This window comes from Bufo bufo, chromosome 5 (genome assembly GCF_905171765.1).
Source record: "Bufo bufo chromosome 5, aBufBuf1.1, whole genome shotgun sequence".
NCBI lineage: Eukaryota > Metazoa > Chordata > Amphibia > Anura > Bufonidae > Bufo > Bufo bufo.
In genome coordinates this window covers 433,848,592-433,866,089 of record NC_053393.1, presented here as the reverse complement: position 1 = coordinate 433,866,089, position 17,498 = coordinate 433,848,592, and the positions used below count along the sequence as shown (strand labels likewise).

General features: G+C 44.0%; 1 protein-coding gene across 5 annotated transcripts in view; it reads right to left on the bottom strand.

Annotated features, from left to right (window-relative positions):
- Window positions 1–17,498, bottom strand: part of NFATC1 (nuclear factor of activated T cells 1) — a 202,191-nt gene that overhangs the window by 173,284 nt on the left and 11,409 nt on the right. For all 5 annotated transcript variants that reach the window (XM_040433493.1, XM_040433494.1, XM_040433498.1 and 2 more), the window contains exon 2: window positions 2,711–3,788. In XM_040433493.1, the coding sequence (XP_040289427.1) occupies window positions 2,711–3,788 (1,078 nt within the window). The remainder of the gene's footprint in view (window positions 1–2,710; window positions 3,789–17,498) is intronic.

Here is a 17,498-nt window from a genome sequence, read left to right as displayed (position 1 = left end):
GGGAACAAGGTAAGTTTGGAAGCCAACAAACCTTCAATTCTAATTGTGGCTTCTTTAAAATGGGATAATAACCTGTCTAAAATGTGATACATCGTTTTTTAGAGACGTGGAATGTGTATGCCTTAATTCTGACTTAAGAATGCAATGTCTTTATCTGTTTCATATGTTCCTCATACATCAAGTGTTTCATGATCTGCAGCTCCTGCCTTCATTAAATGGGGACTTTTAACGCTGTCTACATTGGCAGACTTAACATCTGTGACTACGGAAAATTACTTTATTCTGACTATACTTCGCGGACTCGTATTTTTATACTCATCTGTCCCGCAGTCAAATATCAAAGATTTCAACTAATAAATTGTACAAAATATATTTTATATTGTATATTTAATAGAGGCAACCATATATGTGCTGTAACCTCTACGGGAAAATCGTAATATATAAAATCAGACACATATAAATAAATGTTAGGGACAGGTGAATCTAGCCTCTGAAACCTGATACTAAAGGTGCTATTACATGTGCGGCTTGAGCCGTGGGTTCCAACTTACCACCGATTGCCGGGCAGTACCTGGACTGCATCCATGTTTGAAGTCCAAGTATCCGCAGCTCAAAAAACAGTGCAGAGTAATAGTGTCTGACCTGAAGGAACGTATGTCTGTGCCATCAATTGCTGTCTTTCCGTAGGCTGAAGTTATCAAGAGGCGCAGGCCTCTCCATAACTTCAACGCATCCAGCGCCAGTTCTAAATGTAAGACAGCTTCCAAGCTGTCTTACAATTAGACCATTTTCTAAGCCTAAAGCAGGCTTAGAAAACGATGAATGAGACCCACAATTTTAGACCTGGCATGAGCGGGGAAAAGTCGCAAAAAGCGGTGCAACTAACCATTGCGCTGCCATCTGCACCTGAAATACGACTAATTTAGGCATATTTCAGATTAGTAAATGACCCCTTATATTTTCTGCACAACAGGTAGCTCTTATCAAGTTAGGATGGGTTCACATCACGTTTACAAAAACGCAGCGCATCATGTTCTTGTATCCTGCACAGTCCGGTTAAAAAAAGTATAGTTTATTTACAATGGCAAAAAAAGTATATGCATGGTGAATGGATGCCACGGTATGGCATCAGTCTGAGGCATCCGTTTAAGGTATACGTTAAAAGGATGGGAAAAACGTGATGTGAACCCAGCCTTAACTGTAGGTTAATTACCTGTCCCTACACAAATGTCAATTGGCAGGTGCACACAACTAACCTCCTCCTACAGAGACAAACATGTAAAAATGACAAATGCAAACAAATCCATCACAAACCTAACTAGAATACAAAATAGGCATTTATCATTGACATTTGTCTGTTCTGAGCTCTATCATCAAGGGTGTCCTGTAAATATCTGTAAGGCTTTAAAGTAATTAATGACTGTAGTTTTCCCCTATATATGCAGGTCAGGTACTGATGCTATACACATCTGTATAAAACAGACGATTCCAACCGAAATGATTGTTCGTCACATGAAATTCAATGACGAATTACAGTATAACTTTAGCTGACCACCGACAGACCATTATCATCCAAAAAGAAGTCGGCTATGTTTGAAATTGTCAATAGTTCATGCCTGTTTCTTTAAAAGAACATTCCCAAAAAGATCTTTCCTCCATCGCCTGGTTTCATTGAACACGCATGGCCAGTTTAAACAACTGCAACAGCTAATATGGACTAAAATGCGTATGGCCGTGTCTGCAAAATGACTGTTCATCAGATGATTGTTTGGTCAACCTTCAATCAACTTCTTTCTAATATTAGTGTACGAACACCTCTTTCTATTTCAGCAAATTTTTTGACCCATCAGTCAAAGTTTAAAGGCGTTATCTCATGAAGACAATCCATCTGTAAATAATAGCTGGCCCACCAATCAGCTACTCCAACTTTTCTTAAACTGCCTTTTTAATGCTGGCCATACACATGCAGTAGCAATATAGAGCGTGAAGGCAGAAGGGGGGAATGTGAGCTAGTAGGCTTGTAGAAAGAGTGACTGTGACCAAACTGCACCTTCACTTGCAGACTAGAATGATAACTAGTGAATTAGGAATAAAGAGAAAATATTTCAATGGAAAAGTTTTACATTGGTACTTTACATGAATATCTAAGAGCACTGTAAACTTTTTACTGGAAGCACACTTTAAGGCTCCATTCACACGTCCGTGGTGTGTTGCGGACCCGCAACACACCCGCCCGGCACCCCTATAGAAATGCCTATTCTTGTCCGCAGCTGCGGACAAGAATAGGACATGTTCTATCTTTTGCGGAGCTGCGGACCTGAAGATCGGGGCCTCTCTCCGCAAATGCGGATGCGCACAGCACACTGTGTGCTGTTTGCATCCATTCCGTCCCCATAGAAAATGAATGGGTCCGCATCAATTTTGCGGAATGGATGCGGACCCATTTGCGGACGTGTGAATGGACCCTAAATACACGCGCTTCATAGTTTGTAAAATGTGTACAATATGTATCTCGCCCTACAGTTTCATTGGAGGAACAACAACTGACGCAGAAACATATTCATTACCCATAATATGACGCATCTTTGTAGTTAACAAATTGTTCAAAAATCTACAGTTGGACCATTTCATTTTACACTGAAACAAATACAACAGTTTAATGTGCACTTTTACAAATTAATATTAAAAACCTCTTATTTTGATGTCTTACCTCATATAGGATGTTGGGGAAATGTTCTTTGGTTTGGCCCAGTGATAAGGATGCTGTGGTACTGACAAATATTGATCACAAGACATCGTTTTCCTGATGTGATAGAAGTCTTCTGATGGCAAATCAGTGGCTAGCGACAGAGTGTCATGGTCATCACAAATGGGCTCTCTTTTTAGAGCCATGGTTGGGGTGTGATCTAGTGCTGTTTTCCTGGATTTAATTGGAATGCCATCATTCATATCTATGGGGTCAGTGGTAAGAGCATTAATAGCTGCCACAATAGCCGAATTTGTATACTGGTGAGTGTTCCCTAGCCAGGTCTCCTCGGTGATGCTAACTCTGGGGGAATTGTGAGGAGATGGAGTAGGGGAGTGGTGTGGCGAGTAAGAGGTCTGCCTTCCATTAATGTTATACTTTCTTTTGAATGGAGATGTAGGGCGTGAGTTTGGAGCAGTGAGCCAATTTTCCTCTGGAATACTTGTCCTGGGAGATGTAGATGGGGAATGCCTTGGTGAATTTACCAAATTACAGGCCACCATATTTCTGTGATAGCTTTCATCTGGCTCAGTGGTTTTGGGGGACACACAAGGTGACTGCCATGGAGAGGTCTGAGGGGAAGTATATGGATAAGAATAATTTGATTCAAAAGAGGAAGCTTCTGAGTTGCAGCTTCTGGAAGACAAACTGCTTGCTGGACTCAAGCAAGAAGGGTCTCGATAGGTGTCAACATTTGGTAAGTTCAACGTAGCAGTAGAAAGTGTTCGTTTAGGTATGGATTCTTCCACATCACCTTCATGAAAAAACTGGTTATTGCCACTATGAATCCCCAGACAAGAAGTGATTTCAATTCTAGGACTTTCTAATGGTGCTCCATTAGGTCTTACATTCGGAGATAAGTAGTATCCAGAGGCTTCATTCTCAGGATTCCCTCCATATCCAGATAAATTACTTGCTGATGGAATAATGGAAATGATTGGGTTTGATGACTGAACACCATGGCATGAAGTTGATAATGAAGAGTTCATCACACCCAGTGATAGGCTGGCACTTAAATTGGAAGATGCATAGTTATAGTTTTCTGGAAAAAAAATTATGAAAGATGTCAAGATTAGAAAAATAATGACATGCATGTGCTTTATCTAAAAACTAAGCTACAAATAGTATGTCTCAGAAGATGGTAAAATGGAACAACATAAAATGAATACAAATTCTCAAAAAGGCTGATTACAAATTAATGTAATAGTAAATATGCAATAAACTGCTGCCGTCTGGAACTTGTTTCTGGCAGAGAACCAGCTGATAATTGTAAAATGAAAAAAAAAAAAAATTGTTTCTATATTTAATAGAGAGAAACTTGAGGAGATTTGAGAGTTAGGAAAAGTTTTAATTTATATCTCTATTGTTAGCGAAGCCTATGGACAGGTTATCTACACAGAGCCAGATTTATGTACCACATTGGGTTTATGTACCACAACCAAATAAGCAGATTATTAGCTATGTTATTTTACTGTATGTAATTTAAGATAACATGCGACTTCTTTCTGAATCTTAATTAATTGCAAGCAGTAGGAGGCCTTTTTCACACTTGCGTCACTGGTTCCGGAATGCTGTTCCGTAACTACCGTGTGCAGCCGTGCCATAACCATAACCAGTAACGCCAGTGTGAAGCAGGCCTAACAAAGATGCATGGGGACCAACTGCATAACTTGAAATGGATCCCTACTCTGCCATGCTAATCAACATCAATAATCTTGGAAGACATAAGTGTTGTCATTTTTATTGTTTTATTCTGTCCCATGTGTGCACATTAAATGTCTCTCCGCCTCCATACTCCTTAGTAACCTGAGCTACTCCTCACCTAAAAAGTTCCTAAATCAGGGAGGGTCCCCCACACATTGCTAGGCTCCATAGCAGCTGTTATGCCTGCCAAACTCATAGTTGGGGTGCTCTCATACATGGCAGATTTTGTTGTAGAAATTTCAGCTCCATTTATGTGAATGTGTATCCATGTTCTTGCTGCCACAAACAGCCTCGGTCAGATGAATGGAATTGATTTTCTGCATCAAACACGTGTAAGCTCGGGGGGAACTATTTCTCTTTATGGAGATGGCCTTATAAGCATAATAAGTCTTATAGGCCAGGTAAAGCTCCTCTGGGAAAAATGATTAAACCGCTTTCCAAAATGAAAATAAAGTTGAGCCTCTGATAGCACTAGATGTAAGGTAGCCTTCCTCTGGATCAACTTGCAGGATAACAGATCAAACTGGATGGACAGATGTCTTTTTTCGGCCTTATAAACTATGTTACTATGTAATACTCAACGTTATAAACAGGCCTTGAAGCATAACTTGAATAATGGCTCAACCGGTACCTCATCTGCAGACAGCTGTTTCGAGGTGAATGCCCCTTATCAGTGCAGAGCAGAGAAAACTGACTTAACTGGGTGAGAGGCCTTCGTCAGGATTCGGGTGATACTATTTTGCTTTCTTCTGCACTGATGTGGGGCAGTCACCTTGAAACAGCTGTCTGCGGATGCGGTACTGGCTTAGCTATTATCCAATTTATGCCTCAGGGCCTGTATAAAAGGTAAAGCTTTCACTTAAAGGGGTTCTGCACTTTCATTTAACTGATGATCTATCCTCTGGACAGATCATCAGCTTCTGATCGGCGGGGGTCCGACACCCGGGACCCCCGCCGATCAGCTGTTTGAGAAGGCAGCGGCGCTCCAGCAGCGCCGCGGCCTTCTCACTGTTTACCGCCGGGCCGCCGGCCCACTGACGTCACGACTAGTATCAACTAGCGTGGGCGGGGCTAATCTCTGTTCACTTGAATGGAGCTTAGAAGCGCCCACGCTAGTTGATACTAGTCGTGACGTCAGTGGGCCGGCGGCCCGGCGGTAAACAGTGAGAAGGCCGCGGCGCTGCTGGAGTGCCGCTGCCTTCTGAAACAGCTGATCGGCGGGGGTCCCGGGTGTCGGACCCCCGCCTATCAGAAGCTAATGATCTATCCAGAGGATAGGTCCTCAGTTAAATGAAAGTGCAGAACCCCTTTAAAGGATACCCTACATTTGGTGGCATCAGAGGCTCAGCTTTTCTTTTCTTCTTGGAAAGAGAGCTAATTTGCATGACACATATTTCTGAATGCAACTTGTGCTGTATTCTGAGTCATTATAAATCAAGCAAGTCAAGAAGCAAGCTAATAAAGCAAGATGGAACAGCACCTGATCATCTCTACCAGCAATATTCAGGTCTTGTGTCCCTTCTAGCAAGTTAATATGAGCAACATATACAGTAGCTCTTAAGACATTGATGACTGCACCTTAAGCCTACGCGCAACTGGTTTATGAGTGATATTAAAAAGACATGAAAGTACATTTAATTAGTTTTAGTGCACAAATGTTATTACAATTTTAAGAATAATAAGATGGGAGCACATGCTAACAGACATGAGAAAAGTGTGCTGTACCATGAAGCTTCGCAGAGTTGGTATTTTAATAAGCATCTACTTCACAGTAGAGAATGAGCTAAACACATTCACACATTTCATATGGTGAAATATTCAAACCTTCCATATGTTATAATATTGCATTTTCAGCAATACTCCAATATATGCCAAATTCCCTTTGACTGGTCTCCTACACACTCTCAACAAAATACTAGTCAATTCTTGTCAATGGCAGGGTTTCATCGAACATCCTGATTTGAAGCCTGCTCTCCTCTATTAGATATCTACTCACTTATACACGGAGGAAGCTGGCTAACAGGTTCGTACAATGATCCCTCGAGATACAATGGCCTCAGGATACAATATTTTCAACTTGCAATGTTTTTTCCTGGCACATCGTATGTTGACTCCGCATACAATGCCTGAGACACAGATCCACCCATTCAATATGATCATTTCTCTGTAATGGGTATAAAGTAAATCCTCTTTACCGTACAGTGTGGTCTATCTCCTGTACTGCCATCTGTCTGTGCCAGCTGCTCGTTTTGATGTGATAGTGGTTCCATTTGATTTTTTGGGTACACTGTGTACTATACAGGACCCTGAAGCTCCTTCCCTCATCATAGTCAGTGATTTACAACTTCCGGCATCTATTTCTGACTGTTATATGTACGGACTTCCTGTCTAAGTTATCTGCTTATTTTTCTTAAATCTTCCTCATCATAGGATGACATTTTGGGTCTTTGGAACAAATTATACATTTTCCGTATCGACTCAAGTTACAGTGATTTTCGCTTACAATGGTCATCCTGGAACCAAGATTGTAACTTGACGGACCACTGTATTAGAATATTGCTGTAAATTATGACATTTCAGCAAGCTTGACCAGGCCCAGGCCCACGTCCATTGTAAATGCAATTTTTGGAATGTATAACTGAAAATTCATTAATGGGGAACTAATGTTTTACATCAATTTGCCACAACTGCATTTTACCACCACACGCACTACCACCGAGTATTCCTAGTAGCAATGTAGACATTACTTTACAACTTTAGATTGATGTAAGCACATACAGATTCTGTAACTGGGAGTGAATACAAGTGCTGCCCTGAGTGACATGTCTGCCTGCTGGGAGACTCAGCAGCATGTTGTATGTGTAGGACTACAAGTCCCAGCTGTACAATGACACTGCTGATACACACAGGATCTTCCCCTACCGGTTCTTGTGCAATTCTCTGCAGAACTCCTCTAATCTGTCAGCTCCTGTGCCCAGCATTTGTCTCCTCACTGCCTGCAGCTACTCAGTAAAGACTGAAGCCCTGAGTCTGTGGTGCTGGAGGGGTTAAAGTTTTTCCTGAAGAATCCAGTGACCTCTCTCTGGCTTGTGCACAAATCATCATCAGAGCAGGGAGAGAAGCTGACATCATAGGTCATGTGACCCTCAGTGAAATCGGAGAAAGGAGCAACTGCAGATAAAGTGAGTGCATTGAAAAACTCTTATATTTGCCTAGTTAGAAACATACAAAGGACAAAAAAAATAACTCGGACAACCCATTTAAGGCCGAGAATCCGCCAGATAATTGATAGCGAGCGTTCATAAGAATGCTCCTTAGCGATTATCTATCCGTTTCAAGGTGCCACTGATTACCTGAAGAACGAGTGAAACGCTCGTCGCTTGCCGGCAGCAGATCATCCCATCTAAACACGCTCTGCTGCCGGGGACGAGCAATGGCATTACTGATTGCTCCTCCCCACACTGTGGAGGAGATTGCTGAATGTATATGCAGCAGTCTCCTTCACTGACGAGCAGGCGCTTACCTGGAAGGAACGGTTCCTTCCTGACAATCACCTGCTAAGTTATCCCGCAGAACACAGGTTCTCTCCCTCTATCATATGCTACTCAGACAGGGAAGCAGAAATCTCCCGATGTCAATGAATTTTTACCCAACTAAATTGTACTTTGTCTAGATTTTATCTCCTTTGGTATGTGGGAGGTTTCATTAGAGAATTGAAATACGATGGCCTCCGGCAGGGGGACCAGGTGGTGGGGAAGTGAAAAAGTGCTGAATTTGCATACATCTGTATTGGTCCCCAAGTGGCACTATAAAAGTATCAATCCAACAGTATTCTACCAAGACGATTAGGAGCTCCCATGCACCCAGCAATTTCCCCATATATATGTGTGGGTGTGTGTGGGTGTGTTTTTTTTTTTGCTCCTTATCGACCCCAATGCTCTGACAAGGTTTTAGATTTAAGTATTACTTGAGTAGTTTTCTATTTTTATACAGCACAAGTGACGTGGTTAGAATGCTTTATCTTGTGCAGTTCACAACCATCTATTTAAATAACTTTATATGTGACATTTAAAGAGGACCTTTCACTAGAATAAAAAATGTAAACTAAGCATACAGACATGGAGAGCGGCGCCCAGGGATCTCCCTGCACTTACTATTATCCCTGGGCGCCGCTCCGTTCTCCCGGTATAGGCTCCGGTAACTTCATATGTTCGGTTCAACTGGGTGGGGCCTGCCGGCGTCTCCTTCTCCCAGGCTGTAGCGCTGGCCAATCGCAGCGCTCAGCTTATAGCCTGAGAGGTTTTTTTTTTCTCTCAGGCTATGAGCTGAGCGCTGCGATTGGCCAGCAGTCCAGCCTGGGAGAAGGAGACGCCGGCAGGCTCCACCCAGTTGAGCCGAACATATAAAGATACCGGAGCTTATACCGGGAGAACGGAGCGGCGCCCAGGGATAATAGTAAGTGCAGGGAGATCCCTGGGCGCCGCTCTCCATGTCTGTATGCTTAGTTTACATTTTTTATTCTAGTGAAAGGTCCTCTTTAAGGATCCATAAGATTACACATACTGCATGTACTCCGATGGCTGAGCTGTACCCCTCATCTCTGTATTTTGTGATACCACAAACACTTCCAAACAAACGGGCAACTTTGTAGCTCTGTGCGGCTTTTCTGTCCTGTCATCCGTGCATAACAAAGGGATGGAGGCTGCAATTTAGCTGCCCTGTAAATAGACTATAATTAGAGTTTCGGATCTGTGTAGATGCATTTGAAGTCTTGTACGCCAGGAGTTCCTTCCATTCAGTACATGCGGTACTCAGCGTGCCAGGGGTGTTAATGGCAGATGGCAGCATCCCACTGTGGAACAACTACTAAGCCACATGCCATTTGGTGAGTTAAATCAACATCCACTTATCAGCGACAGAATCAGAAAGATGATTCAACTGCTGATTTTCAGATGAAAGATAGAGGGTTTCATGATGGAGATGAGGTAATGAGAACCCGACTAACGTGGTTAACGATGATTACTGACATTTCCATTGACACCAGTTTACAGAAAATACAGAGTTCTGAGGATAACTGAGGCTTTGTTCGGGGGGTGGCCGGTGACCACACATAGTGGCATAACAGGACCCCTCGATGACCCAGTACTTGTCAAGCCGTCAGCAGCCCATTAACCCTATTGTCACTCAGGATGACTGATTGCTTGACAGGAGGCAAGTGAACTATACCATTACTATCATAGCTATCTGCCACTTCCTATTCTGTGCAGAGTGAGACGAGTTTGGTCATTTACATGAGAGAAAATGACTCTACAAAGGCCTGAAGTGTCTATTCATTTATCAGAGCAATTGCTACAAAAAATCATAAATGCCGTTTGCAGACAAGTTAAAAACTCATATTTAGGGCCTAAAACGTTTTGTAAGAAAGTTAGGGTGTCCAGAAACGAATAACCATATAGCACATATTAATCTATTGGCCTCATTGGTTCTAGCACCTAGTGACTTTCTATGCTGCCCCCGCTATCAACCCCCTGGCCCTGCTATGATCTGCAGAACTGATACAGTCTTTAACGAGATTCTCTAATAAATGTCTTGGGTTATTTTTACCATCCCAGTGCAATGCTGTTACTAGTACTGGTCCAAGTCTGTTACTCTACTCAAGTGTCCAGCAGGTTGGCTACAAATAAGATGAGAAATCATTTAAGGGGGGGGCTTCCAGGATTGACATATTGATAGCCTATCCTAAGGCTAGGTCATCAATATCTGACCAGCAGGGGTCCGACTCCCAGGACCCCCACCAATAAGCTGTATTAACAGTCTGAGCGCTTAGGCCTCTTCATATGATGCCCCGTTCATCAGTCACGTGGCCTAGGCGCAGGTTAGCAACATAGAAGTGAATGGGACTGAGCTGCAATACCAAGCACAACCACTATGAAGTGGACTGTGCTGTGCTTGGTGAGCTGCGAGGAGGCCGTGTGAGCACCGCGGCTTCCTCAAACAGATGATCAGTGGGGGTGTCAGGAGTTGGACCCCGGAGATCTCATACTGATGACCTATCCTGAGGATAGTTCATCCACATGTAAATCCCCGAGAACCCCTTTAAGTTCTGGAAGAGGTTCTTGATCAGATGTCAAACATCTCTATTTTATTAGGCACTGGAAATGTTACTTTGTCTCATTTTTTTGTGTTTTTTTTAATTTTATTTTCATGTGAAATAAAACACAGGTTCCGGATGTAAAGTATGAGTAAATGAGAAAATATGATTTATGATTAATTCTTTTTTGGCTATTCTCCTAGGATTATTTTTTAAAATAATAAAATCAAACAAGTGTTTCTACTATAATATTTGGTGTTGTAGAGATTTGGTTCTTGAACAGCAGTCTCAACTAGTCAATAGAAGTAGAATGGAAGCTGGACGGTAAGTCACAGGACATGGAACGCCATCCGCAAGATGGTGGCGCACCATGGGAAAATAAGTAATCATGTGTTTTAACAAGCACAGCCTTCCCTTGTTTGTGTGGACATCGCAGCGGTGAGCAGGTTTAATTTTAATGGGACGGCTGGTTCTTATACACCTGAATAGGAAGGAGCTGTCCCACAGAAGTGAATGGGACGGCTTGTAATTACACCTGCTAACCTCTGTGATGTCGACGGCAAGCAGGTAAACATTAAAGGGGAAGGCTGCGCTTGCACAGAGTATGGCCTTCCCTTTAACCAGCTGATCGGTGGGGGTGCTGGTTGTCGGATATTGGTGACCTATCCTGATGATAGGTCATCAATATTAAAATCCTGGAAAAACCCCTTTAAATTATAAACATTGGTAGCATATTGCTAGAATATGGCACCAATCTCTAATTGACGGAGGTCTAACCGATGTGAACCCCAATCCCTGAAATAAAGGAGCTCGGAAAGTGCCATACCACTCTGTCCTATATTATCTCAGAGGGCACCAGGCCGGCTTATTATAGTCAATGGCTGACTAGTCAGCCACCTAGATAGAGGTGAGCATCAATGGCGAGACACGGAGGTAAATCCTACCGCTCAGACATTGGTGCCATATCCCCGCTATATCTTGAGATAACCCCTTTAAGTGGAGCAGTAGACACTCAGAGACATTCATACAATAAATACGAAGCATCTAGGACAAGAGGGGAGGATGTAGGAAAGGTGTATCCCATATATGCACATCAGCTTTCTAGTTCACAACTATTTGCTGTAAAAACCCTGATATGCGAGGCCCTCTGTAGTGTATATACATGTCAGAGTGTGTGTATACTTATGTTCTCTGTATATGTGGTGAACAAGTCCAGTATGACAGGGTGCAGTCCTGGTTCCTGGCTTGTGTTGTAATGTCATATCTGAGGCAGCACAAATGTATTCCTAAAAGGGATAAAGCCCTTAGAGTAGGTAACGTAAAAAAGGATAGAAGCGGATACATTGCAGATGCAAAATGTACTTACACAACAGCTTACAGCACAAGATCTGTGATAAGAACAATCTGAGCAGGAAGCCGGCCGCAAACAGAATTGCCAAGAAACTGGCTAAAATCTCACGTCTTGTATAGTACAGTATGCCATTAGAGCACAGCAATAAATCACAACTATAACGCATAAACTGTAAATTAAAACTAACTGGGAAACAGCTCAACTATTAAAGGGGTTGGCCCACAAAAATATTCTACCTTATTCTCACCAGCACCTGGATCTGAATATTTTTGTAATTGCATGTAATTAAAAATGTAGTTTATCCGCTGAGTTATACATTAAACTGTATCTGCATAGCGCCACCTGCTGTTTATACTTTTCCTTATTTCCCTTGCTAAAGCGGTCGCACACGCCCAGTTCCATCCTTCAACTGCAGCAAGCGGCGACAGTTCCAACCAGAGAAGGACACGCCCCCTTCAGCGGCCAGTCTGAAATAAATCTAGCAGAGCAATTAGAGCCATGAATGGGGAGATCTCTGGATCCATGTGAGGTACAGGGCTGGTTCTAGCTTTTTTTAGAATGAGACTGAAGTTTACTATATGATGTCTGAATTTAGTTTTTTGCATTAATCGTGGGATAACCCCTTTAACTGTGGTCACTGTATGCTATATATATATATATATATATATATATATATATATATATATATACCGTATTTGTTATAATTATATATAGTGTTTAGAAATTATACACATGATCATATACAGTATATATATTAAAAGGGATTTTTATACTGATGAGTATCTGATCGGTGGGGGTCCGACCCCCGGGACCCCCGCTGATCAGCTGTTTTGAGAAGGCAGCGGAGCTCCTGTGAGAAGCTCTCCAAGCAGAGCACCGTACATTGCATAGCGGCTATGCTTGGTATTGCAGTTCACTTGAATGGTACTCGGCTGCTCCTAGGCCACGTGATGTCACTGGCCTAGGAAAAGCAGAGAGAAGGCTGCAACACTCATAGAAGCGCCGCTGCCCTCTCAAACAGCTGATTGACGGGAGTCCCGGGTGTCGGACCCCCACCAATCAGATACTGATGACCTATCCTGTGTCTGGATCAACTTGCAGGATAACAGGCTGAACTGGATGGACAGATGTCTTTTTTCAGCCCATGTAATATTAAAATCTTGGAAAACCCCTTTAAACATTCTAATATTCATTTGTATACTGAGATAGCTCTGTACACAAGTTGGTACCTCCACATTGCCCAAATGTAGTGGCGCCGTTCAAGTATCATTAAAGGGGTAGTCTCACTTTAGTAACTGGCATTTACCATGTAGAGAAAGTTAATACAAGCCACTTACTAATGTATTGTGATTAGCCATATTGCTTCCTTTGCTGGCTGGATTTGTTTTCCTATCACATTATATACTGCTCGTTTCCATGGTTACAGAGCACCCTGTAATCCAGCAGTGGTGGTCGTGCTTGCACACTATAGGAAAAGGCACTAGCCTATGTGAACTCCCATGGTCCCGGCCACCAGAGAGGCTGACAATGTTTCCTATAGTGTGCAAGCATGACCACCACTGATGGATTGCAGAGTGGTCTGTAACCATGGAAACAAGCAGTGTATAATGTGATGGCCATCATGAATCTGGCCAGCAAAGGAAGCAATATGGATAATAACAATACATTAGTAAGGATTAACTTTCTCTACATGATAAATGCAACTTACTAAAGGGAGACAACCGCTTTAAATCCCTTAGAGCAGTGGTGGCGAACCTATGGCACGGGTGCCAGAGGCGGCACTCGGAGCCCTCTCTGTGGGCACCTGCACCCTGAAAAGTCTATGGTTTACGAATATGCCTTAGAATTTTACTGCCATTCATCAGCGTAGGGCGCACTATGAACGGCACAGGCAGTTCACTGAATGTAGGCAGGCTATTTTAGCTAATGATAAAGTACATGAAAGATATACTATATTGGACTGTAGTATTCAGATTAAATTGCGGTGTTGGCACTTTGTCATTAAATAAGTGGGTTTTCGGTTGCCGTTTGGGCACTCTATCTCTAAAAGGTTCACCATCACTGCCTTAGAGCCTGGAGGCATCTGCTACCTCTGTATCCATACAGTTACATCACTACTGTTCAAAAAAAGTTTTTTGTACCTAAAAAAAATGAGAAATATTTTTTTTATCAAAGAATAGAAGCTTTGGAGGAGATTTACTAAGCAAAATGCACCACAGTTCTGATTCAAACTGCACCAAAAACGTCAGTGAGGTCAAACATGCGCCAAATGTATTAATGGTACAAAATACTGTTGTAAGGAAGGCCAAGCAAAACGTGGCATAAAGAAGAAAAGAGTGTCTCACATGTCTAGCATGCGCCAAATTTATCACACAATCTACGTGGCTCAGTTTCTGGCTGTCTCATCTAGTTTTATGCTGTCTAAATATAGGACGGTATTAATACATGAAAACCCGCACGACCAGGCTCAGGCTAGTTTCACATGGCCATGATACACTTGCACTTTAGTTTACATATTACTGCTATAAGGCTACTTTCACACTAGCGTTTTTGCTGGATCCGGCAGGGTTCAGCCAAAACGCTTCCGTTACTGATAATACAACCATGAACTCCACTGAAAGTCAATGGGGGACGGATCCGTTTTCTATTGTGTCAGATTGCGTCCCCGTTGAGCATTGTGGCTCATGAGGGATCCGTTTTGCTCCGCATCCCATGACGGAAAGAAAACCGCAGCATGCTGCAAACCGCGGAAAAGAATAGGACAGGTTATATTTTTTTGTGGACCACGGAACGGAGCAATGGATGTGTCCGCATCTTTTGCGGCCCCATTGAAGTGAATGGGTCCACATCCGAGCCACCAAAACTGTGGCTCGGATGCGGACCCAAACAAAGGCCGTGTGCACTGACCACTGATAGGAGCTGCTCTGGAAATTAACTTTCAGCCTAGCAGTGTCCGTGGAATATGGACGCACGGACCAAACACATCTTCATGGATTAAACACGCACCGATTTTTTCACGGATGTCAAAACGGACACAGAAATGTGAACGAGGCCTAAGCTGACATGCTGCCGATTTCCGCAACGCAGGTGAATTTACGCTGCAGATTCTTAAAGCAGCGTGTGGGTGAGATGTCCTAAAATATTCTGCACGTTGCTGGCATTGTACAATACCGTGGATTTGCCACATGAAATTCCGTGATGACAGCGTATCCACCATACGTCAACATATTCTTACACTTCTCACAACTGACTGTATCCAGCATAGGCAATCCTCTGTGAGCCTAAGGCCTCTTGCACACGACGTATGCCCTCCGAGACCGTATGCCATCATAAGATCATAGGAGTGCGGGACAATAGCCCGACGTGCACTGCATCATTGTAATCTATGATGCTGTGTACTCCCGTGCGCACGATCAACGTCGCTCCGGGACAAATGACCCGATCAAAGAACGGATGTCTCGGAGGGCATACGGTCGTGTTCAAGAGCCCTGAGGCTAGTGTCACACCTGCGGAGGAGGCTGACCCGTTCTCTGACTATAATGGGGTCCGGCAGAGATATGGCCGCTACCCGGCAAATATGCAGGTTGCGCTGTGGTTCGCATCCGGTTTTGCATCTGGTGGCCGGATCACTCTGCCGCAGATGTGAAACCAGCCTATGGGTACAGCCACATGTTCAGATTTTTTATGCAGTTTTTTTTAAGCCAAAATCAGATATTCAACCCCTGTGTGTAGCTGATCCACAGGATAGGTGGTAAACGCTCCAGTTCTGACCACTGAGACCCCCACCAATTACAAGAATGGGGGTCCCCGAATCCCCTGTGTGAATGCAGTGGAGGTGACGTGCACGAGCCTTTACTTCTATGGGACTGATGAGTGCAGCGCCCGACTATCTCCACCAACCAATGAAACACGAAGGGGCAGAAATACTACGACTGCCGCTAATTTGGCATGCCACAAAAGTGCCCTAAAATGCCTAATATACGTGCCCCAAAGTTATATACCTTTCCATCCACATATGACAAAGAGCGGCGTAGCATGAACCGGACTAAAGCCTGTGAGATAATGGGGCTGCTGCCATGTGGTGCCATCTTACTCCCGTTACATGAGATTGGTGCACAGGTTACTACAGGATAAACTTGGCGTTTTGACACCACGTAAAGATGCAGCACGGACACATGTTTTTTTTTACAAATGACCCCCATTCACACTGACACGTAATGTTGCTTTTGAGGGCATGACCCCAGCATGGCCATGAACGCTGCAATGAGAAGAATGCTCATTCATTAAATGCCTTCTGGAAGGACGTCACATATGCCAACTGGAGCACTTGTATGACTCAAGCATATTGGCCCCGTGCTACGCCGGCCTTTACGGGGCCTGTGCCGTCGGAGGAGGCCTCCTCCGGCAGTCCGTGCTCCAGCTCGTATCTGGCGTAGATTTCAGTCATCATTTACACCCGTTTCTGACTAAATGGTGATGAATGTACTGGGCAGATGGAGCCGCCCAAACTCTGCCCTCGCTTTTTTGGAAACTGGTGAGAGCAGCATAAAAACACAAGCTGTGACTAGAGGTAGTGTTTCTAATGCCAAAAACGGCATAGGGGAATGATAAATGTCCCCCCAGAAAATATGGCGGACAGGCAGTACTGGTAACATATTACATACTTTACCTCAGATACTGGCAGGGGCGTGGGTAAGGCCGGGTTCCCATATACCAGGCCATCCGCAGTAGTTTCACTCCGGCATGGTGCAGAAACGCTTGAGGAAAACGGATGCCGTGGTTTTAGCATTTGACTCATAGGGGGGCATTTATCAAACTGGTGTAAAGTAGAACTGGCTTAGTTGCCCATAGCACAGATACCAGTGCCCTGTACCCAGTCTCCACAGATTCCAGTACCGTGTACCCAGTCTCCACAGTTGACAGTAAGTGTACCGTAACCCAGTCTCCACAGATACCAGTGCCCTGTACCCAGTTTTAATAGACTCCAGTGCCCTGTACCCAGTCTCCACAGATACCAGTGCCGTGTACCTAGTCTCCACAGATACCAGTGCCGTGTACCCAGTCTCCACAGATACCAGTGCCGTGTACCCAGTCTCCACAGATGTCAGTACAGTGTACCCAGTCTCCGCAGATGCCAGTACAGTGTACCCAGTCTCCACAGATGCCAGTGCCCTGTGCCCAGTCTCCACAGATGCCAGTGCCGTGTACCCAGTGTCCACAGATGTCAGTACTGTGTACCCAGTCTCCACAGGTGCCAGTGCCATGTACCCAGTCTCCACAGATACCAGTGCCCTGTACCCAGTCTCCACAGATGGCAGTCATATGCACCCAGTCTCCACAGATACCTGTGCCCTGTAACCAGTCTCCACAGATGCCAGTGCCTTGTACCCAGTCTTCACAGATGCCAGTCATATGCACCCAGTCTCCACAGATGCCAGTGCCCTGTACCCAGTCTCCACAGATGCCAGTGCCCTGTACCCAGTCTCCACAGACTTCAGTGCCCTGCACCCAGTCTCCACAGATGCCAGTGCCCTGCACCCAGTCTCCACAGATGCCAGTGCCCTGCACGCAGTCTCCACAGATGCCAGTGCCCTGCACCCAGTCTC